Raw genomic sequence first — 23,326 nt, 5'->3', positions numbered from 1 at the left:
TCTTCCCTGACCACCGTGGTCACTCCATTATTAACTCTTACTTGTCCCCCTCTTTAAGGAGCCCAGTTTCATCCATTCCTCATGCTGACCCGAGTCCTGGATGTCAGGAGTCCCAGAACATGTCTGGGACGATGTGCCAGAGGGTATGGCAGATAATCACTGTGGGATTGGCAGCCTCCCAAGGCCAAGTGCTGAGCACCTGCACCCAGAACCACTGCTTCCGAGTAAGGCTGACGACAGGCCTGCTGGGCAAGCTGAATGCTCTACTCTAAGTGCAGAACACAGGGAGATCTTTGGGGGAAGTTCCCACCTTGAGGCTTCAGGTTGGCAATGGGAAATTTATTGTCAAATATCTTTAGTCTGGCCACCCTACCAGGTCTAAACCATGCCTGTTACCAAGCTATAGGTGCCAGGTGTCTATCATCTGAATAACAGTCACAAAAGGAACAGAGACGTCTGACTCGCCAGCAAGAAAGACACCACAATAGGATCCTTCTGCACACGTTTATTGGGCTGCACATTGACTGTGTAGGCGAAAGACCCCGAGCCCTGGGGCTCTCACTCTTATATACTATCAGTTCCCATCCACTCACAGCAGGCCACATCACCTCACCAGGTACGCAGCTTCAGCTAATCAGGGCAGCAGGGGCATATCTCCACCAAAATGGCTTTGCCAGTATCCTGGTGCACCTGCGCAGCTCTCACGATGTTTGTGGCTTATATTCAGATGTATGAGGAAGTCAGGTGCAAGTCATAAGACTTAGCTGCAGTCCCTGGCGCCTTCTTGGGACTGCTGCCACACCCGCTCCTCACAGAACCTCACGAAGAAAGTGGACCCCAGGGACCTTTGGCCACAATTTGCTGTCCTCAGAGGGACTTGAAGATCTTCCACAGGGCTGGGTCAAGACTGGAGTAAAACAGCAGTGTCCCACAGCTAAGTCACGGGCAGGGGTAGAGTGACCAGATGCTGATACGCTGGTCCTTGGACCCCGCAGCAAGCAAGCCATCAGCAGCAAAGGCCACACAGTACACAGGAGCGCTGTGGAAAGCCAGAACAGCCAACGGTTTCATTGTCCTCCAGTGAAACACACGGATGCGATGGTCCCAGCCTGCTGTGGCTAAGATCTTGTGGTCTGGCCGGATGGAGACTTCGGCAATTCCAGGATTGGTGAGCTCATGAGTCTTCTTCACCTTTGAACAAGCAGAGCAAGAATAATAAGGCTGTACATGGATCTGCTGCAACCCTCGTCCTGCCCTCACTGCCACAGGATTTGTGACATTCCACATTCTTGTGGATCTGGCTTCCTCCTCAGCCCCATGGTCGTAGGAGGGGCTTCCCTGAGCAATCCAAGGCCAGCAGGCAGTGCTGTGCAGCTCCTCAGGCTTTTTGGACAACTCCAGCCCTGGAGGAGCCTGGGCGGCCAGATCCTGGGTTCTCCACGTGGAGGACATAGCAGAAACCTCCATGGAAACTTGTGGCACGTGGGAGACACAAATCCCAGCAAAAATAACACTGAGAGGCAAAAAGACTTGGGGATGTGGGAGGGGTTCCAGGGCAGCCAAGAGAAGGGCAGGGTGCTAAGGTTGAATGTGTCCCACAAGAGTTCACAGGCAGAAACTTAATTCTCAAATTCACCCATTAATGCTATCTAAGGTTGGGTATTTGGCAGGGAACTAGGGCTATGTGAAATCAGAAGGCCTATTAGTGGCTTTTTCTAGGAGGAGACCTAAGCTGGCAGCCTGTTCTGTCTTGTCTGGGGATAGTTCCCATGCTGAGACCGGCACTCAGCAGATGCAGGCTTTGAGTCTCCTGGACTTCAGCACTAATAGCCAGATAAACCTTTATTTTTGAATAAAAATTGTCTTCCTTTGTATTTTTTGAGTTTGGGTGTTTTATCTGCATATGTATCTGTGCACTATATGCATGTAGCATCCACAGAGGCCAGAAGAGGGTGCTGGATCCCCTGGGCCTGGAGATACAGACAGATGAGCTGAGAGCTGACATGTGGGTGCTGGGAATTGAACTTGGGTCCTCCACAAGAACAGCTAGTGCTCTTAACCATTGAGCCATCTCTCTGCCCCCAAACTTCTATTCTTCATACACTGTCCTGTCTTAGCAGTCTTAGGCATTCTGTTGTAACAGAAAATGGAGTAAGGTACAGGGTGAGAGAGACAACACTGGAGGAGGCAGAAGAAATTACAGATGTACTCCTCACTGACTCTGGGACACCCCATTTCTCTGGCTTTCTGTCTGTCAATGTGTCTATTCTTCTATATATTCTCTGCAGTGCCATTCCCTGTGTTCCTACCGGTGCAAGATAATGTGGTCACCCAAACTTTAGAACACCAGAACTTCAAGCAAATAAAACTGCCTCTATAAAGTTAGGCTGCCTTAGGCTCTTTGTTCTAGTAATGAACACAACTCTCAGCAGTGTTCAGGCTCCTGGACACCTCTGTCCTGGGAGTGGCCTGCCTCTGAACAACACGCTTTCTGTTAGTCCCCTTGTCTTCAGAGCCTTCTAGCAGGGCTGCATCACCCTTTAGAGACAAGCATGCACCTCCACAAAGATGACAAGGAGGCCGAGCACAGTGTGGCCTGTGCCTTTAATTCTAGCACTCTAGAGGAAGAGGAACGGGTAGGCTCTGTGAATTTGAAGCCAAACTGCTCTATATAGAGTTCTAGGCCAACCAGGGCTACAAAATGAGAGTCTGCCTTAAAAAGAAAAGAAAGAAGGAAGGAAGGAGGGAGGGAAGGAAGGAAGACACAAGGAAAAAATAAAGAAATAGAAAAAATGAATGATAGCGTTCATGGAAGTCAGCAGAAATGGTCACAGAGCAATTTAGCTACAAATTACCAAAACACAACTAGATGAAGTAGATTATTCTTAAACCAGGCCAGGCAGTCAATCACTGTGGAAGCTGGTAGGGCTTGGGAAGGAGGAAGAAAAGAGCGATAAAGGGAACAGGGTACCAGTGAAGAACTTGAATGAAACAGGATGGGGTGTGGAAGGGAGGATGATTAAAAATACATCAGCAAGAACAAAGCAGTTAAAATGGACCAGAGAAAACATGAAGGGCAGCGGAGGACCAACTTTAATTTATTGACATAGAAATTTTAGAATCTAAGCCAAAGAAAGGCTGTAAGAGCATTCAAAAGTAAGATATGCTCTAAAATTATTAGGGGCTAAGAGTGAAGAAAGACGTTCTGATAGCCAGGCTTACAAAAAAAAAAAAAAAAAAACACATGGAAGATGAGGGCACAGTAAATACTGTCACCAGAAAATTCCAGGGCTACATGTGTGCCAGCAGACAGCAGAGCAATGCAGGCAGAAGGGGAGTATGGTCCAAGAGTTGTATATCCAGCCAAAGTGTCACTCAACTGTGAAAACAGTAGACAGACATTTTCGAACATGTAAGAGCTGAAAGATCATTGCTCCTGTAAGTCCTTCTGGAAGAACAAGAAGATTAACTCCATTCTTGCAGGAGATGGCGGGAGCAGTGCAGTGAACGGTCTGGCACACGGCACTCAGTGTACTTACCTATAGGATTAGGCACAGACATGGGGATTATAGCTAGAAAACGAGTTATGCAACCAACAGAGGCATGGGTGGGTAATGAGAAAGATGGTGGCCCTGAGGATGTGGTCATCTAGGTGATCCGATCCCTGTCATGATCCCCACAGCTCAGCATATTCCTTCTCCTCTCCCACCTCACGGGAGACCCCTTGTTTTCCTGGTATTTGCTTTGTATATCTGAATATGATAATACCAGGACAATAAACATGCTCTGGCTTTATGATTAAATTTCACCCCAAAGCTAAATTTAAATCTGGGCTATGTAGAAAGAAACCCCAAAGGGTTAAACAACAGATAAGCTAGAACACAAGTGAGAGGCATAGTGGATCATTTGGGTTCCAAACACAAAGCAGTAAGAGAAAACTTGGCACCTAATGCTGATCAAATGCTGTGCACAGGCCACACTCAAGAGCTGTGACTGTTTAGCAAATAAGCTCATCCTTCATAAAGTGGTTACAACCAAGCGTTTGATGCCTAACTAGTCACCTGGCTGGAAACAACCATGAATGTGAACAAAACACACAAAGTAATTGTTAAAGGCCCTGGACAGCAGGCAGAGGTGGGGCCTGGCATTCTCTGCCTAGGGGCAAAATCAAGTTTGAGTATCATAGTCACATTAAGCTGAGAAGAAGATCAAAATCTGTAGCAAGTAGAAGGCTGAGATCTGTGAGGATAGGATGGAGGGAGATGTGGCTTTGCGGGCTGAGGATTAGATATGGGTTCTCTAGGAGACCTTGTTTGAGGGATAGGCTATGTATGCTCAGAGCAGATAACAGGCTGACTAGCAAGAGGCTGATGCAAAGTTTTAAGATGGAACAGCTTATGAAAGGTCACCAGTGAGAACTAAGGAAGGGAAGAGCCCCACCAGGCCTCACATTAATAAGACCCCACCTAGGAGTGAGGCCTGCACTAGACATCTAACAAAGCCAGGAGCCACGCCTGGCAAGGTCTGAGGGGGAGGGGCTAGCTGGGGTTGCAGGGACACCACAATGAAGGCGGAGGAGATGGTTTTTCCACAAACTTACTCCAACACTGCATGAAGCCATGCCTACACAAGTCCAAAGTGAACAGACAGCCACTAAACCCACCACTAGAGAAGAAGATAGATGCTCATCAGCTCAGAATAACAGAATTTATTGTAGTCATCACATGCCATTTACAATGTCCAGCACATTAATAGGATGTACTAGACACACAGAAAGGCAGGACAACAGGCTCTGTAGTCAAGGGAAAGTCCAACAGAAATGGGTCCCCAAACAGTGCTGGTGCCAAACATCAAATAAAGAGATCTATGAAAGGAAAAGGGCTATGCAGATGGCATGGAATGTGAAGACCTGAGTTTGTATCTTTAGGACCCATCACACACATATACAAGATACATAATACATAATACATACATACATACATACATACATACATACATACATACAGTCTTCTCCCAGATAAAAGGGTTGAACTCTAGGCAGGACTTGGGTGTCCAGGAAAAGTGCCAGAGCTGGCCATTGCTGATAAATACCAAACACTCTGCATGCGTGTGTGCATGTGTGCATGTGCCCGTGTACATGTGTGCCTGTGTACATGTGTGCCTGTGCATGTGTGGGTGGGTGGGGCAGGGGATGCTTAGAAGAAGAAGACCCATATGGCGGCTCACAACCACCTGTAATTCAGCTCCAAGTGATCCAATGCTTTCTTCTGGTCTTTGCAGGCACGTGTATACAAGGTATCCACTCATACACAATACATAAACAAAAATTTAAAAACAAATCTCTTAAAAAATACCATGGTTTTAAGTTTAAAAAACAAAACCAAACTGTCTAAGCTAGGCAGTGGTGCTGTATACCTTTAATCCCAGCACTATGAAGGCAGAGGCAGGCAGGCTGGGGGTTGACCTGTCAACAGCCCATGCAGGTAGGATCCAGGAGTATGCCCCACAAAGGCCTTACCAGAGCACAGGCACATCAGAAACCACTCACATATATTCAGAGGCCGCCATACTGGCCATCTTGAGATCCCACCAGAGAACTGGAAAATAGCCATGATTTATGAGAGGCCCCATAGATCATTCATGAATTCATGAATGCCCCAGCATGATGGGCATGGTGTCACCGGACTTTAATCTCAACACTCAGGAGGAAGAGGCAGGCAGGTCTCTGAGTTTGGATCCAGTGTGGTCCAAATAGCAAGTTTCCAAACAGCCAGGACTATATACAGAAACCGTATATCTCAAAACAAAACAACAACAACAAAGCAACCCAGGATTCTTCACTGTATAAAACACAACCCTCTGGGCTGGTATGGCAGCACACATCATCCTGGTTCTTAGGAGACAGAGGCAGGGTCAGGAGTTCAAAGTCATCCTTGGCTACAGAGTAAGACTGTGGGAAGTTTGAGCTGCATGAAATGTCTCAAAAATTAAAAATAAGGGGGCTGGAAAGATGGCTCAGCCATTAAGAGCACTTGCTGTTCTTCTAGAGGACTCATATTCGATTCCTGTCACCCACATTTTACCTGTCAGCCATCTGTAACTGCAGTTTCAGGGGATCTGACACCTTCTTCTGGCCTCTGCTGGCACTGAACACACATGGTTAACAGACACACACAAAACACCCACACACATAAAATACAAATATTTTTAAAATGTTAAAATTAAAGAAAATTTATGAAAGAATGAAAAGAAGAATAAAAGAAAACCAGAAACAACTGCAGCAGGGCAGCAGAGCAAAAGGGCTATACAAGAGACACACCTACATCTTGAAGGGTCAGGAAGGATTAAGAAAACCTAAACCTTGGTCTAAGCCACACTAACAGCTGGTTGATAGACCTCTTTTCCAGAAAGTGACTGAAGAAAATAGGAAGGTAATTACCTTATTGGTTGTTCTTGAGCTAGCTTTCAAATGCATAAAGCAAGAAACAATGGGGATGGAGAAGGGGGAAGGGCATGGCCAGCTCAGCTCTCACTATGGGCCTCCGCCACATATGTGCCTACCACGCATCTAATGCACAGTGGTGTACCTAGAGAGACCCTTTTCTTCTCAGCCACATGTGGTCCATTTGTGCAAACAGGCCCAGCTCTCTGCATTTCAGAGAACTGAAATCATCCAGACCTTGTTCTCTGACCACAATGAAATTAAGTTAGAATTTGAAAACTAGAAGATAGCTGGGCTCTGAGGTGGGGAACCATAAGAACTCCAATCAGCTCAGCTCAGAGGCCAGGGAACAAATGAATTCAAGGTTCACCCAGAAGTGAGGTCTGATGGTACCTGGTAGTGTGGGACCTGGCTACAGAGTCACATTATGGGAACACAGGCAGAGGAACTAGGTCTGACAGGTGCCATGTCCAACGTGAGTTGGAATGACTGAGTATGCCCCAGGACAGTAAGAAGAGAGAATCAAGGGATAGGACTGAAGAAGGATGTCATTGGCATTCACATATCCGTCCCCAACAACCACAAAGTCTTCACGATTAATGTTAAAAACCTAGAGAAACATATCCCCCACCTCCAACCCCTTTCTCAAGCCCAGCATGCAGAGTCCAGACTGAAGCAACTCAGGCCAAGTATGTAAGGAGAAGCAAGAGGCCCCGTGTCTCCTTCCACTGGCCCCCCAGCCCTGCAGTAAAACAGCCCAGACGTAGCCACTGAGCAGGAGCAGCTCCCAGCCCCTCAGCACCATCGGCAGAACTATGTGGTAGAAAAGGCAGGTATCAGTCAACCCGCAGACCCAAACTGACCCAGCCGAGCAACGCGGAAAACATGCGGTGCACTGAGTTAGCTCGGAGCTATTGTTCTTTGAGATGGAGTCTCATTATTTGGCCAGAGTGGTCTTCAATTCCTGGGCTGGAGTGATCTGCTTGCCTCAGCCTTCTGGAGAGCAGACACTACAGGTACACACTGCCACAGTAGGCTTTATTTCATTGCTTTAATACTAAAGGGAAAGCAACAATTGCATTTACTAAATCAACAGTCAAGAAGAAAACCCAAGGCTGTAGAGATAGCTCCTTCGGCAGTGTTTGCTTGAGTTTGGTCTGCCAGCATCCACATAAAAAGCCCAGTGCAATGGTGCTTGTCTGTAATCCCAGGTGGAGGTCCCTGGGCTTCCTGGAAGACAGTCTAGGTGAATGGGTGGGCTCCAGGTCCAGGAAGAGACTCTCTCAAAAAGTGAGAGTGGATAGGGTTAGAGAGATGGTACCTGCACTGTCAGGTAGCTCACAACTGCCTGTACCTCCAACTCTAGGTCATCCAACACCCTCTTCTGGCCTCTGCTCATATACACATACACAGACCTTAAAATAAGGTGAATCTTAAACAATAATAGAGTGGAGAGTGACTGATGAAGATACCAGAGGCCAGCATGTATCTGCACAAACACACACACACACACACACACACACATATGAACACACATATACAAATAAAAGAAAACCTATGTCAGTCAGAGAGAGGCAATAAACACATCTGTCAAAAGCTAGCATGCACTCACAATCCAGTTCTTCCCCAATAGACGCGGAAGGAATGTCACCCAATAAGAACCTGTCACTAAGCAATGGGAAACACAGCTTCCCTGCCCAGTTCTATCCAAGGTGACCTGCTTACATATGACAGGTCTGGGTCACAATTGGTGCCACCAGCAGCTCAGTCCTCCAGCTTAATTGCTGCTCTGCCCTCCCCTGCCTGTCCAGCTGCTTCTCCAGTGCTTGGCTCCAATTCATGGACCTGCTGCCACTGTGTTGACTGGCCCTGACCTCTGACCCTCTGCTTGTCTCTTGTGGCCAGGCTACCTGTGTGTGTCCTGGATATTGTGTCCACCAGTTCTAATGTTAAATGCTTCCCCCGTGTGCAGGCACAAACATCAGAAGGGCTGTAGAGTGCAGCTATGGATGAGCTCGGGCAGTCTCTAGTCCCTGACATGTACCCTCCAACACCCCTCTTACATGGTCTGTCCTCACTGGGCTCCACCCACAGGCTGCACTCAAAGCCAGCTCCAGGGCAGGATGTGGGGCAAATGCTGTGGCGTGGTGCACCAGAGCACGCATGTGGGGCCCACCCATGCCTGCAGACAGGACCAGTTGCTCCTCCCAAGACTGGAGTGCTATGGTCCTGCAGAACTGGAGGTGGGGGTAGGGTGAGAAACTGTGCAGCAGACTAGATTGACACTGTTTTATCCTTGTCTCCCTGGGGATGTTGGCTTGGCTGAGGTAGAGAGGGGACTGTTAGGCACAGAGAGTCCCCACTGGAACCCACTTAGAGCCCTGTCTCAGGGACACTTCCTTGCTATCTCCTTGTCCCAGGAACTTATCAACACTGTCAATTCCCAGAGAGAAGAGAGTGGCTTTTAACCCTGTACCTGGCTACTAAGCACTCCTTGTGCTGGCGAGGTCCACCAGGGCCCTGGCTGATCCTCAGAGGCAGAGGTGTGCAGGGATGAGGGCAGCTCTCACATTCACTTCCCCCACCTCCCTACTGGTTCACCATGTGAGAGGGCCAATCTGCCAACTCTGACCAACGATGGCCCTCTGGGATAGGAGTGAGTTCATGTCCAGCACACGTGGAAACAGGTCATGGCATCGAGGAAGAGACGGCCTGGCTGGAGGACTGGGTCTTGAGGGAGGTGAGAGACTGCGAGCCTGCTAGGAACTTAAACTGGACAAAGACCAGCGCCCACCCGGGGGCTGTGCTCCTGAGTGTGAGAAAGTGCAGGGACATGGAGGAATGGGCAGGCCCTGTGCCCCTATATCCCTCACACGAATACAAGCGTGCAGCATGCTCACAACCCCGCTGCAAACCCTACGTCTGCTTCAGTATGCACAGGCACTCTTGCTGCACATCAAGATGACTCTGGAGTTTCTTCTGCTGAGCAAACTGGGCTGCTTTGGCCCAGGGTTCACTGGAGTGAGGGAGCCTTGTTATTACTCAGAGACCTAAAATACTATTGGCTGTAAATCAGTCCCTGCTTCAAGGCTATGGGCCCTACTCCATGTGGAGGCAGGAGCAGGGCCTGGGCACCACCTGTACCTGACAACGCCCGCCCGAGGCTCAAACTTGGTGGCTAGCAGCAGTCACCTCAGGGAGGCAGGCTGGAGGTTCCCCAGGCACTCTCCGTTAGGTTGTCTCCCTGACTGAGCTCTGGCCTGGGCTCGGGACCCTCCAGAAGGATCTCTGGCCACCAGTGGCTCTCACAACTCATGACCTCAGGTGGCAGGAATGCTCGGCGCGGCGCCATCTGGTTCTGATTACCCATGCTAGGCTGCGGGCGCCTCAGCCAGGGATCTGTGTCCCAAGTGGCTGGAGATTGATTTGGGCTCCTCGGAGGCTTTAGCAGGAGGATGTGAGGAAGGCACATCTGCACCAAAGTAGGGCTTGGGCCAAGGCAGGCAGGCGGCCATGGTGTGGTGCCATGGCACCAGGGAGGATGCTGTGGACTGAAGGCCACCTCGATGGCCCTCAGGTGTTAAGAATTATCTCAAAGAGCTTGCTCGGCAGGTTACCAGAGGCGTCTTCCCAGAGACCCGGGCTGTATAGAACCAGGATCCCTGGGCCTCTAGGGCCAACACTCGCCCTGACTCTGGGCAAAATAGGACCTGGCCTTCACCAAACCCGGACTCATTCTCACCCTCCCAGGCAGGAAGGCAAGCTCAGCAGGGGGCTGGGGCTCCCCACCTCCTTTGATGTATACTGCTGAGCCAGGCCCTGCCCACCTTACCCCAACTACTTCCAGGCTGCAGTTCCTAGTTCCCCTTCTGCTTTAACTTTTCAAATCATTAGTAGAGTAAAAGTTCATCTCTGGACTAGAACATGCCCATAAATTAAGTCTTAAGTTCCAGCAGCTGTTTCCCAAACATGTTGGGAGATTCCAAGTATCTGGGCTGGAAGGGCTGCCTCCTGGGTGCAGCCCCAGGGCCCTGACTAGGAGCTGCAAAGCTCTGCCTTCCAGCTGATGAGAGTCAAGCCACTAAGGAGATGGACGCTGGACCCACAGGGACGCTGCTGCTCTCTTCCAGGCTTCAGAGGCAGCGAGTGAAGGGGAGCCCCAAGCTTACCTGTTGGGCTCAGCACCTGTGAGGTGGGGCTCAGGACACACAGACCCGGTGGCTGAGTACTGTGCTTCTCCACATGCTCACATGGTTCTGAGGGTCAGGGACTTCTCTGAAGGTTGGAGACCCCTCCCTTCACAGCAAGGAACCTGTGGGTCTCTCAGACCCTGAGAGAAGGATGGATGGACTGACATATAGAGCAGTCTTATTCTGAATCCATTATGTGTCCAGCACAACTGGACCCCCAGGAATGGTCTTAAGCTTAGAGCTGTGGATCAGAGGAGCCTGCCTTACCAGTGGGCCTACCTCCTTTTCCTACTAGGCACTGCTGGTGGGGAGGCCAGGTTATCTATGCTGTCTCTGCTCCCCAGTGAGGGCACTCCTGGATCTGTCCCTACGTAGTCATTTCATTGTCCCCAGACCCCCAAGCTATGGGATGTCATCTTTTTTGGGCCTCTCTTATAGTTCTACTCCATCAGTCTCTGCTCTAGGACTTCCACTGATCCTCTATCCACTGCCCATAACCAATCCCTCTCCCAGAATGGCCTCATGATAAGGCCCTGATTTGTATCCTGGGTTTAGTGACGCCCTTATGACCCTGGGTGCCATCCGGCATCAACCAAGCCCTACCTTTACCCACCCACCCACATGCCTCAGGAAGGATGGGTGGACAGACATAAAGGACAGTCTGCCTGTGTGGACAGGATACTCTGAATCCATTGTGTCCAGCACAATTGGACCCCCCCACGGACGGTCCTGGCTCAGAGTCTGCCTTACCAGTGGGCTTCACTGCCCTCCTTCCTTTCCTGGGAAGAGCCTTTACTAGGCACTGCTGGGAGGAGGAGCCACTTAGGCTTGGGCCTGACCTGCTCAAAGCAAACCCCATCCTCAGCCATAAGGCCTGAGCTGAGCAGTGTGAGGCCGCTGTGCAGTGTGAGGCCACTGTGCAGTGTGAGGCTGCTGTGCAATGTGAGGCCGCTGTGTAGTGTAAGGCTGCTGAGAGAGGCTTCCTTCCTACTTTGGGAAGGCAGCAGGAATGACCTGTGAAGCCTCCTATTGGGTGGAGGCAACCTGAACCATCATGCTCCCAAAGAAGGGTTGGCATGGCCCCCTAAGCTCTATCCTCAGTGCTCTGGCTAAGTCCAGTGAGGCTGGGAACTGGGCTATGGTCACACCATACTCCATAGGGCATGTAGCTCTTCCACCAGGGCGGTTTCTAAGGCTAGGTTTATCTCTGAAACTCCTGGTAACAGGCTCCTTTCCCACCCTGAGTCTGTATAACCAAGTCACCTCTGGGGGCTTGGCAGCCTGTTGTCTGGCAGGCCTGCACAAAACCAAGTCTGGGTACATCTTCCACAACCCCTCCATCCCAAATGGGGAACAAGCCAGCTGGGCCCTTTATGCTGCACTCTGAGGGCCAGAGGCAATCCTCAGGCCATAACAACTGGGATGGTCTACGAGACATTGTGGGGTTGTCTCTACCAATCCCTGCTCAGCCAAGGCCTTCCTGCCTGGTGGCTCTCCTGTCACACGTGACCAGCAGCCTCCCTAGGACCAGCTTACAGATCCTCCTAGGCCATGGCTTTGCAGGGCTTTCCACAAGTTCTCTTTTCTTTTCTTTCCTTTTTTTCCCCTTTGATTAATCAGTTCCTTACTGACCACATTCCTCCGAGTTTTCACAAAGGAGTTTGGTCTGCCTGGACACTACGTGCCTTTTCTCTAGATGGACAAGACTTGATGACTGTTAACCTGAGGTCTAGGAGAAACCCAAACCATGTGAATGGCAAGCCCACGCCCACTGGCCCTTGCTCCCCTACTGCCTCCGAGTGATTAATTAGGTAGGGAACTGCAGCGGCTCCTCTTCATGCCTAAATATTGTTTCAGCCTATCAGACTGTTAGTGCGGAGCAGGATAAATGAGACCCGGGCCTGTGCACTGACCTGCAGGGACTGCTGATCGTCCAGACTCCAGACAGCCAGTACCTTCCCAGCAGAGCCAGAGATGCCCTTGGCCTTCTGAGAGTCGAAGTCGAGGCCCATGACAGGCTCTTCATGGCAGGTGATTTGGCTGCACACCTTCCGCTCTGAGATGTCCCACAGGGTTACTGATCCATCCTCATAGCCAGCCAGAAGGAGGGGGCGGAGACTGGAGTTAGTCTGTGGGGAATGGCACAGTGGTTGGCTTCCAAAGGGTCTTGTCTTCAATGAGCTCTAGGGCTGTGAGAACAGCTTTTTTTCTGGCCATGCCCAGAAGTGGGTTAGACCAGAGAACAGTTCCTTTGCTTTCTATACAGCCTAGGCTCCGTATCCTAGCAGCCTTCCATACCCCTCTCATGGGGCTCCTAGGGCCATTGCTTAGTACCTGAGGAGCTACAGGTGGAGTCCAGAGGCCTCAGAGTCATGCATTTCTACCTACACTGGATCCTGTCCAAATCAGGGATGACGCGATACCCACTGACACCCACCAGCACCCTGGGGCGGCTACGAATGGCCTCATCCTTCCTCCTCATCGGCCCCAGGTGTAAGCGTTGAAACCACTCCTTGTTGAGGCCAGTCATCTAGAACCAGCAGGCAGGAAAGCTGAACGCTCAGTGAGGAGGCCTCTTTGGGCTTTGTTAATGGAGCTGCAGAAGCCCCCACCCTTGGAAGCTTGATGTGAGAGGCCCTCACTGTCATGATGGATGAGGGCGAGGGTCAGAGGGCTCTGCGCCCTGGGCTGACGCTCGTTTATTTAGCCTCTGAAACAACTACAAAAGAAGAGTGCTGCAGGATTCCAAGTCACCCTCAGGGACATGCCATCAGTCCCTGCACTGCACAGCAGCCTGAGAGAAACTGCACAGGGCCGAGCAAGGAGGCCCAGGCTAGCTGGAGGGCTCTGGCGTGCAGCTAACCAACGGCATGAGGGCCAGGATGCTCGGGTCAGCACAAGCTGTGGCTGGGGTATGGTGCAGGACATCTTTGGTGGGAGGGGAGGGCAGGGCCCACTGGAAACTAGCATGTGGAGGGATGGCCACAACAAGGAAATAGGACACAAGTACCAGGCTTTTTTTCCCCAACAAGTACAGTGAACTTGCCAAGGCCAGAGAGGCCAGTGCAGTTGTCTCTGACTTGTCTCCAGAAATGGCTTGTAAACTGATTGTGTCCTGTTGGTGACCAAGTTCACACATAAAATAGGAGGGAGTGAGGTGCCTGGGAGGAGGCATGAAGCTTCCGTCCCGTGTTTTCTCGGGTGATTTATTTTCAGCATCATCTTCAGTCCTTCTCCCTAGGGCCAGAGCCCATACTGTGCACTTTGACCATAAGAGCAGAGGCAGGGTCGTCTCAGGTCTCCGAGCATGTACTTAGCTCTGTAGGGCCCTGGCTGCACTGCTGCACTGTTCCTGAGCTTTATCACAGGCATGAGCTCCCTGCTTCTGTTTCGCAGGTCGCCTGCTTGGAAGCAATTTGTGCAGATCCACACTGTGTGCCCTATGGGCAGGGAAGCCCCCTTCAGACAGGCTGCTTAGGCAAGCAGGTATGAGCTGGGTCAGGATTGGGGCAGCACCAGGTAAAAGAATTCCAGAACCCTTTGCACCCTGATCAGGAACGTGTGCCAACTGTTGCCACTCTTACTCCGCACCCACAGCAGGGCTACCTGGTAGAAGCTACCCTGAAGCCCACTTGAGAGAACGATCCCGGGCTCCTTGGATAGAGCCCTAAGCAGTGGTCTGTGCTATCATCTACACCCACTCCTACAGCTATGGCTCTGCAGCCTCTCTTCACCAGGCTGCTTTCCTTGATTTTGGAGTCAGGGAGTCCAGAGCTCCCCATCACCACTGGTATCAGTTCTAGCTGCCATGCACAATGCTTGCTGACTATGAGTTCTGAGCAACATAGATTATTCAGGGGCTACTAGAAAGATCCCTCTTCCATGGTGGCCAGAGCAGGAGCCAGACTGGCCCAGAAGGTAAGCCTGGGATTTCAGGCCCCGCCAGTTACCACCACAGTTCAGTACCTGGCCACTTTACTCAATCTACCCAGGTCTCTGCAGCCTTCCAGTGACAGGCACCACAGGCTGGACAAGTGTTCTTGTAGCCACAAGGCCTCTGGTTGTCACAGCCTCAATGCTGCAGGGCTGAGGATCTGAAGTCACCCTGCCTTGTCCTCTTTAGCATCTCCCCTTGCCCTCAGTTGGGACCCAGAGACAAAAACTGGCTCTGCAGCCTCTCCCGCCCTTTGAAGTACAACCTGAAAGGTGGTAGCAGGCCAGGGGCCAAAGGAACCCCAGAGAGGTGCACTATAACTCCTGGAAGAGGCCCCAAGACTCAGACAGGGAATCTTCTCTAAGGGTGGATACTGACGATGTTAGCTCAGGCCTGATTTACAGCCTGACCGATCCTATAATTATTATTATTATAATTATTGCAGCAATGCAGCACAGGGACTTTAAGGCACAGACCAAAGATAGAACCAAGTATTTCAGAAGGAAACCTCGCAAGTCAGGATACTGTGCCACGCTCAGATTAGGGATTTCATACCCTAGGATCTCTGGATTTAGGAGAAACAAAGAGCATTCTTATAACTAAAGGCTTTTCGCAGCTGCGGGCTTCCCATGGCTCTGTATCGCCAACAAAGCAGTGATTTGTCCTTCTGTCAACTATATTAATTACCTTAACAAGTTGATACATCCCATTCTACACATTTTTTTTTCTGATGGAATTTTTACATGATTGTGCAATGACCTACATTTTCCAGAGTACGGAATAGGAGTGTGCAGCCACAGGTGCCTTTGCCAGGACCTGTATGTATCACGGTCACTTCCCTGAATACCTCAGTGTGAGTACGGCTGGGGGGCAGGATGAGGGTACACTTATTTTCCCAGGGAAGTGCCCAGAAACTTTTGGGGAGCCATGTCTGGACACACTGAGGCAAGAACTAGGCTCTGCCTGAATCAGGCTGCTGACTTATATATAGACTGACTCTGCCAAGGCTTCTCTCTAGGAAGCTATTACAGCACAGGCAGCACACTAGGATCGACTGACTGAATGCTCCAAATCTAACCCAACCCTTGCAGTTAAGAAAGTGCAAGGAGCTAGAGGGATGGCATAATGGATAAAAGCACTGGCTGCTCTTGCAGAGGACCCTGGTTTGGGTATCAGAACCTGCATGGCAGCTCACAACTATCTGCAATCCAGTTACAGGGATCTGAAGCTATCCTTTGACTTCATAGGCACCAGGCACACAAGAGGTACACACTATTCATGTAGCCAAAATACCCATACATATAAGATAAAAATTTAAAAGGAAACTGCAAAGAAAGCCAACTGGAAGCAGGCCAGAAATCTTTGTTCCATCCAGACAGACAGAATCCCTGGGGCAGGCACAGAGGTGCCCTTCCCATGCCTCTTGTGGGTCACACAGGCAATTCCAAACTGAACAAGTCCATCTCATCTCACTTTAGAAGAGTTCAAAGAGGCAGCAAGACATGAGGCAGAACTTACCAATGAGAACTAGGAAGGTGGCCAAAGGGTTACAATCTCTCTCAAAATAGGCAATACCCTGTGACCTTCCCACTGCCGCGTCTGTACCAGTTAAGACACTGACACTGAGGCTTCTGGGATTCCTTGCAGATAAATACAGTAAATATAAGTGACCCAGGAAGTAAAAATGCTGACTTGGATATGGCCAGGGAAAGCCTCACACTGGAAAAGTCTAGGCCTTTGTGTGTGTATGTGTGTGTGTTGTGGGGGAGGGCACAACTCCAGACCTTAGGCTGTAATATCTACCCGGGTCCTAGTTTTTGCAGCAGCCCCAGAAGATAGCACCTGACCCTCCAACAGAAAAAAAACAGTCAAGAACAAAGAAAATGGCTACAGGGTAGAACTCCATGGAATGGCCATGGGGAAATGATCCCGCTAATGTTCCTGGGACCTCCATAAGGTCGAGGAGTGGGAAAAGTGGATGCCTAGCAGTGAGGTCCATGCAGGCTTGTTGGCATTACTTAGCTTTCCCCTCAGCCTCGGCAGAGCCAAAGACCAAGATGCTGAGGAAAAGAGCATGCTGTTCTGGGAGCGGGTCCCACAGCTGACCCACTGTCCCTCCTCACAGCTACATACGGGCATCTGTAAGGCAACTGGCCAGGTTCTGTGGAGGGTGGGTATGGGCTTTCTCTGCAGTGTTTCTCTTGCTGTGCCTTCCAAGCACAAGCACCAGCTCAGGAGAGCCTGATGTCCAGTCAGCTCTGGGCCACAGAGGACAGCAGGTACATGGTCTCTAAGGGACAGTGCCCATAGATTTGATGACAAATCCAACCCTGAGTGGGGCATGACTCAGGGCTGTTGGGTGTGGCTGGCACATGCTGTCTTACCTGCCACAGCCCCAGGCACATGGGCATGCCTGGCCTGGCATCGGCCTCCGGCTTCAGGGTGCACACTGACGTCTTGGATGGCATCTCCAGAATCTGAACCTGACAGTGAGAAAACAAGCTGATTTGGGCTGATGCCAAGCCAAGTCTATGCTATGCAAACAAGAGACATTTAAGGCGATTAGCCAAGGCTGCTGCGAGTTTCTGTCTGCTCCTCTCCCTGTAGGGACCTGAGAGCAGAGCCTCCTAATTAGTCTGCACAGGCTAGAGAGCTTAGATGCTCCTGGGGTCCTTACAAAACAAATGCTCCCATTATTCCTGAATGACCAACCTTTCACCAGCAAGTAGCTAGCACATGCCTTTGCCCATCTTGTCATCTGGGCAAATCCTGGGCTTCTTGGTCCTGCTTACTTTGGTCATTCTCCCTCCTTTCTTGTCTTTCTTGCCTGGGTAGGATTTTCAAGGGCCTTTTCTGAATAATCTCATGCATGTAAGATGATGTGCAGAAAGCCTGGGACCACCAACCTAGGAAATCAGCATGTTACCCAGAGCCAAGGCCAGCTCCACTGAATCCTGGTTTCCTAGTACCCAAGTACCTGACTTATCAACCCAGACTAAGATGGCCGGGCTTTCCCGTGCCTAGGCTGAGATGGGCCTCGTGGCCCACATGGTCCAGCTTCCTTCCCATGTAGGTATGGAAGTCCAAGAAGACTGTTTAGATGCTGGCCAGCATCATTCTTAGAGGATAGCCAAGGCCCAAGAACCAGACTAGATTGGGTTCCCAGACATCCCGTACCTAAGGTGCTAATCCTGTGCCGTCATTCATTTGGGGGGATGCAACACCTCTCTTATGAACTCAGGGAACAGAAGGGTCCCACATGACATGTTGCAGCATAGCATCAATCAGATGTTTCCTATGCCTTTTATCTGTGTGGGGTTCTACTGCACTGTTGGGCTTATGTATACCTTCTGGTGTCACGGGGCTGAGTGGGTTCTGGAATCCCTGAGCTTCTCCAGATATCAGCAAAAGCACAAAAGAGCCTGCTTAGCATGCACACACATGGCATCAGAGCTCCAAAGTGTGAGGGGCATCAACTGGACAGCACATACCTGGTATGACCAGACTGAGACCTATGTCTGAGGAGCCAGAATCTGGGCATGTAAGAACTGTGTTGCCCTTTCCAACCTATGCCACATAGAACCTTATCTGCCACAGCTACAGAGATGATTCTATATCAGCTGCCTGAGTCCTATGGGGCTGAGTCCAGGGCAGCTTCCAGGCAGTGCAGAATGCCGGGCATACAGCCTGCACCTTCAGTTGGAGTCCTGCTGATATGTCCACTTCCGATAGATGGGTAGCCAGGGTGCTGTCTGGCAGGGTAATCTCACTAGGTCACAGTGACTGGACTTCTAATACCCAAACTGAATGCTAGAAATGGTTCATAGCTCTCTGTGCTATCTGCTGTAGGTGAGTCTTATAGCCTCTGCCTTTGGGAGACAGACTGGAGTCTGAAGAACCCTTGGCCACTGGTGGGAGGTGGTAAGGGATGGTGGTATGTTTGGAAGAAGCCAAGGCAGAGGCTAACAGGGTAGGAGGGCTGAGCTGCTGCAGGGCAGTGGAGATGGCCAGTGTGGCAGTGGGTCTGCAAGCTTACATTACAGCTGCTCCCAGGCTGGAAGGCAGAGAGGAAGGGAGCAGCTCCTATCCACCCTGCCCCCTCAGGCCCATGGTCCTCCACAGCCAGCAGCACTGAGTAGGCAGCACCTAATGGTGCTGGCAGATCAGGTCGGTGTACTGGGTTAGACTTGGCTCCTGCCCAAGAAAAGTCATTTTGTCTCCAAGCAGATCTAGTTCATAAATAATGAGATAGTAACAGGCATTTATTTGTTCATGATTGCATTTAAATCACTAATTAGGAGCTACATACACTTTTCTTGCCAGTTTGCCAAAAACCTGTTAAGTTTTATTAATGTGAGGGGTAGGGGAATTGCTTCCTCCTCTACAGCAAGGCAGGTGGTACTAGGTCATCCCAAGCCACAGACACACGAGATGCCACTCTAAGGGTTCAGAGGGCTTAGCCACCCTCAGGCCATGGACCAGTACAGTCTTCCTCTTTGGAGGTCACACAGCTTCCCGGCCCTCATCTCCAACGCAGGTGGCACTGTATTTTCAAAACAATTTTTATTACATTTATTTATTAGTGAGTGTGTGTGTGTGTGTGCGCACGCGTGCGCGCGAAACTTTTGTAAATCAGCTTTCTCTCTTCACTGTGTGGGGTCTTGGAAGTTGAACATAGGTTGTCAGCCTAGGCAGCAGGAACCTTTACCCAGTGAGCCATCTCAACAGCCGGACACTGCATTTTCAGAAGCAGCCAGCACATCCTGGGCAAATGGTTGTTTTCCAGTCATCCTGGAATCTGCCTAAACTGGGCTCTGGGAAGAGCATAGATGGCTTAGGCCCAGACAATGCCTGGGAGCATGCTCCCACCCCTCACGGCTGTCTGGGTGGCCACACTTGCTCAAACCTAGCATTTTTCCTTCTGGAAAAAAACAGTTGGAGTTGGGTGCCAAGTGGAAAGCTCCAGGGTCTGTAGGAGGCTCCATGCTCAGGGAGGCTCCAGGAGGCCTGGGGAACCAGGCAAGGCAAGGTATCTGACCTGGGTCTGACCTTGGGATCCTGCCCTTCTGATATAGGATGGTTGCTATGCTCTCTATACTCTTAATACACACCCCAGATCAGACTCCTAGGCAGTCCTGGGTTTGCTGTCCCTCTTCTTATCCTGAGAACAAATCTGAACAGCTCCTACCTAAGGCCCCTTGCTGTTCAGCCTCTCCCTGCTACCACAATGGGGTCTTTCTGGGCTTCTCATGACTTCCTGTCATGGCTTGTGGGCTGTGCAGATTGTGTATCTTTGACTTCTGCATCTGTACTACCTACGCTGCTGCACTACCTACCCTAGACTGTACATGTGTGGAGGGAAGCATCCTCACCCTTAGTGTTTGGATCAGAGCATAGTCCCGCCCTTTGGGCTGCTCATCACTGCCCACGCCTTGTGCCCGTACTCTGCCAACAGGGTGATGGCTGATTCTATAGAAAGAAGCCCCGAGACAGTGTTAGTTTATTCTCACAGAAAGCAGAGGCTCCTGGGGCTGCAGCCTGACTCCATCTCCTGGACTCCATATTACTCTGTCCTCATTGCTGCTAGGCTGTGGTTTTCGGAGATCTTTTTTCCTGTTCCTTTCCTTTTTACCAGAGTTTGTTTCACAGGCGGCCTGGATGTCCAGGAGTTCCTCAGTACCTCCAGACTCGCTCCCTTTCTGGCTTTTGAATTCAGACCTCCATTCCCCAAGTTTGTGGCCATCCCCATCTTAATTCTGCTCCCAGAATCTGAATTTTTTACTGTATCATAGCTCTGTCCCCCATTGCGAACTCCCCTGTTGTTTCAGTTTCCTTTCATGTGTCACTATATTGATATCTCTGGTGCCTCCTCCAACAGGTTGGCAGTGCACCAAGGCCCCAGTTTCTGGAGAGTCCTGTGTGTGTGTGTGTGTGTGTGTGTGTGTGTGTGTGTGTGTGTGTATGTACATGAATGTGTGAATAGATATGTATGCTTGTCTATGTGTGCACACATACACTCAGGCCTGGACACAGCCCTAAGTGGCCCTCCTCCTGGAATAGTGTTATGTTAAGTCTCAAGCTTTGCCTGAACCCTTTCTGATTCTCACCATTGCCCTGAAAGGGTATGACATCACAGACGAGCAGCCCGAGGCTGCTGCAGCTGCAGTGAAGCAGGTATGCCACAGACCTGCAGCTGGCAGGGTCCTGTGGCAGTACTAGGCCCTCCTTACTGGAGGAGGACAAGTGTGTCCAGTTAAGACAAAGCCAGTGCAATTAGTGTATGGAAGGGGCTCCAAGGGCTGGCTGGTCCTTACCTCATCGCTGCCCTTCCCTGGCACAGCAAGCATCCAGCACTGCTGTCCCCTGACCAGGATGGAGCCCCTGCAGAAGCCCACACTGTCCAGCTGAACTGAGTCCATGATGGTGTTCCTGCCCTCTGCCAGGTCCCACAGGCACAGCCGCAAGTCTCGACCCTGGCTGACAAGGCAAAGGGAGTAGTCCATGAGACACTGTAAACATACATGTGCTGACTTGGACCAGCATCTGATCTGGTCCTTAGCCCCTCAATGCTGAAGGTAGCCATGTTCCCTAAAGACGGCTAGGTACGCCTCACACCATCCCTGCTGAAGGCCTCAGTGAGGAGGGCTTTCCCCTCAGTGTTCACATCTGGGTTGGTACCCAGGGCCCTGAGGCCAGGACATTCAGTCGACTAAGGATGTGGACACTGAGGCATGCACCTATGGCCAGTCTCGTGCCGTTCTGGTGCCACTAAAGCATAACCTGCACCCCTTTCCTTTCTGTCAACTGTCTTTAAGGACTCAGAAGTCTCACTCAGGCCTCTTCCAAAGTGTATCTGAGAGCTGCATTCACTCTAATGCTATGTAAGCATGTTGACAGCAACTCTATGCTTCATCACCCGAGCTGGAAACGACCCAGCTGCTCTGCAACAAAAGAACGACCAAGCACGCTGTGCCAGAGTGCCACTCAGCAAGGGACGGCGCCGACTGCTGACACATGCAACAGCTGGAAGGACGCTGAGCTGTGATTTGTTAAGTGAAAGAAGCCAGATCTGAAGGTTCTGCAACATGTAACTACACTCCTGTGGCATTCTAGAAAAGGAAGGGCTAGAGAACCAGGAGACAACTGACCACAGTGGGTAGCTCTGGGCTTTGTGGGATGGCAGGCTGTTTGATGTGGCCTTGGGGAAATGGACACACGACAGTGCTGTGCCAAACCCACAGACAGTCTGACTGTCACTGTGCACAATGAAAACAGCCCTAGCCAGCTGAGTGAGAGCCAGGAGCCTATGAGGGACGGCACTGTGATTGTGTGGATGGCAGTGCACTGGGCCAGGAAGCTCAAACAGAAGTGGACCCAAGGCACACAGACAGCATGGGTAAAGACACACATAACTGTAGAAGCTGTGGCCCTGAGCAGGCCTGGCTCTTTGCAGGTATCAGTTCTGCCCTCTCTGGCAGAGCAAATATGGGAGCCAGTAGTAGATATAAGGTTCCTTATCAAAGAGCTGATGAGCATATAGCACTGTGGGCCAGGTCAGAGCTCAGAGGTCAGCATCAACATGCATGTGGCCAGACACATGCAGATAGAACATACAGTTGAACATAGGTGAATGACAGCATGGGCAATGTAGGTTCACCCATGGACAACCGGGTTCATTGGTTTTCTAAACACAACAGCCAGGTTTCTGAAGAGATGTTGCTCTCAGATCTTTATACAGGGAGCAGTGGAACATGCCTTTAGGTCTAGCACTCAGGAGGCAGAGATAGGCTCATCTCTGTGAGTTCAGATCCAGGTTGGTCTATAACATAAGGAACTGAGGTTGGCCAGAGCTACATAGTGAGACCCTGTCTCAAAAAACGAGCGAACAAACCCAACAAGAAACAAGCTTTCAGATTTTTAGATTAGGGAACTTCAACCTCTAGGATGGTGACAGTGGGCCCAGCAGGCACTACCCACCTGTGTGACCAAAACCAGTCTCTCCTGCCAAGGAGCCCCGGCGACTCATGTACCTCAGCACCACAAGGTTGGCAGTCACCACACTGGGCTTCCTCCCTGAACCCAGGACCGTGTGGTCTTGTCCTGAAACTAGGGGTATTCTACCCTACAGAGAACTTGAGAAGTACTGAGAGCATGAGAAATGTGGACCAGGAAACTGATCCCAGAGCCCACACGCAGCTGCTAGCATTTTCTTCCTGTCTGTGGCCTTGGATGCTGATGCCAACAGGGTTAAATCTACAGGGGGAGAACAGAAGGCAGACTTTGCCTGCATCCCATATCAGCAGCACAATCCAGAGAAACTGTGGATGTAAATGAAGCAACAGTGAGCTCGGGAAACAGATAAGGATGCCCATCCATGTCTTAGCATAGGCTTCTCTACGACCCAGGAGCCTGACCACAGGGGGAAGGCCTGGCCAATGCAACTCCATGAAGACACCCCTAAGAGAGGGGTGATATACACCACCCTGTTGCAAAAATTATCTGGAATAGAAGAATACTATCTGAAATATAATAAGAAAAGTGCAATCCGTCAATAGAATGGAAACTAGTGGTACCCCAGAGTCACAGTAACCCTCCTGTCCGGCTCCAGAGCACTGAGACCACAGGTATAATTAAATACCAGGTAGTCTTCTAGGTTTTTTTTCTCCTAACTTAAAGTTTAGAAAAACTCATAAAATCATTCTCTTTTTTTTTAAGACAACACATCAAGACAGTATAGCAGTCCTGGCTGCCACTGACTCC

General features: G+C 50.5%; 1 protein-coding gene across 3 annotated transcripts in view; it reads right to left on the bottom strand.

The window, feature by feature from the left end:
- Window positions 1–499: 499 nt before the first annotated feature.
- The window catches only part of Gnb1l (G protein subunit beta 1 like), a 65,741-nt gene continuing 42,914 nt past the window's right edge, over window positions 500–23,326 (bottom strand). For 2 of the 3 annotated variants that reach the window (XM_029470214.2, XM_021185153.3), the window contains exons 5-8: window positions 20,881–21,043; window positions 16,951–17,049; window positions 12,546–12,761; window positions 500–1,191 (exon numbers count right to left, since the gene is read on the bottom strand). In XM_029470214.2, coding sequence (XP_029326074.1) covers window positions 940–1,191; window positions 12,546–12,761; window positions 16,951–17,049; window positions 20,881–21,043 — 730 coding nt within the window. In that variant the 3' untranslated portion in view covers window positions 500–939. The remainder of the gene's footprint in view (window positions 1,192–12,545; window positions 12,762–16,950; window positions 17,050–20,880; window positions 21,044–23,326) is intronic. The other variant, XM_029470217.2, reaches the window with a different exon arrangement.

This window comes from Mus caroli, unplaced genomic scaffold (genome assembly GCF_978045245.1).
Source record: "Mus caroli unplaced genomic scaffold, Mus_caroli_1 scaffold_17, whole genome shotgun sequence".
NCBI lineage: Eukaryota > Metazoa > Chordata > Mammalia > Rodentia > Muridae > Mus > Mus caroli.
This window is presented reverse-complemented; position numbering and strand designations above follow the sequence as displayed.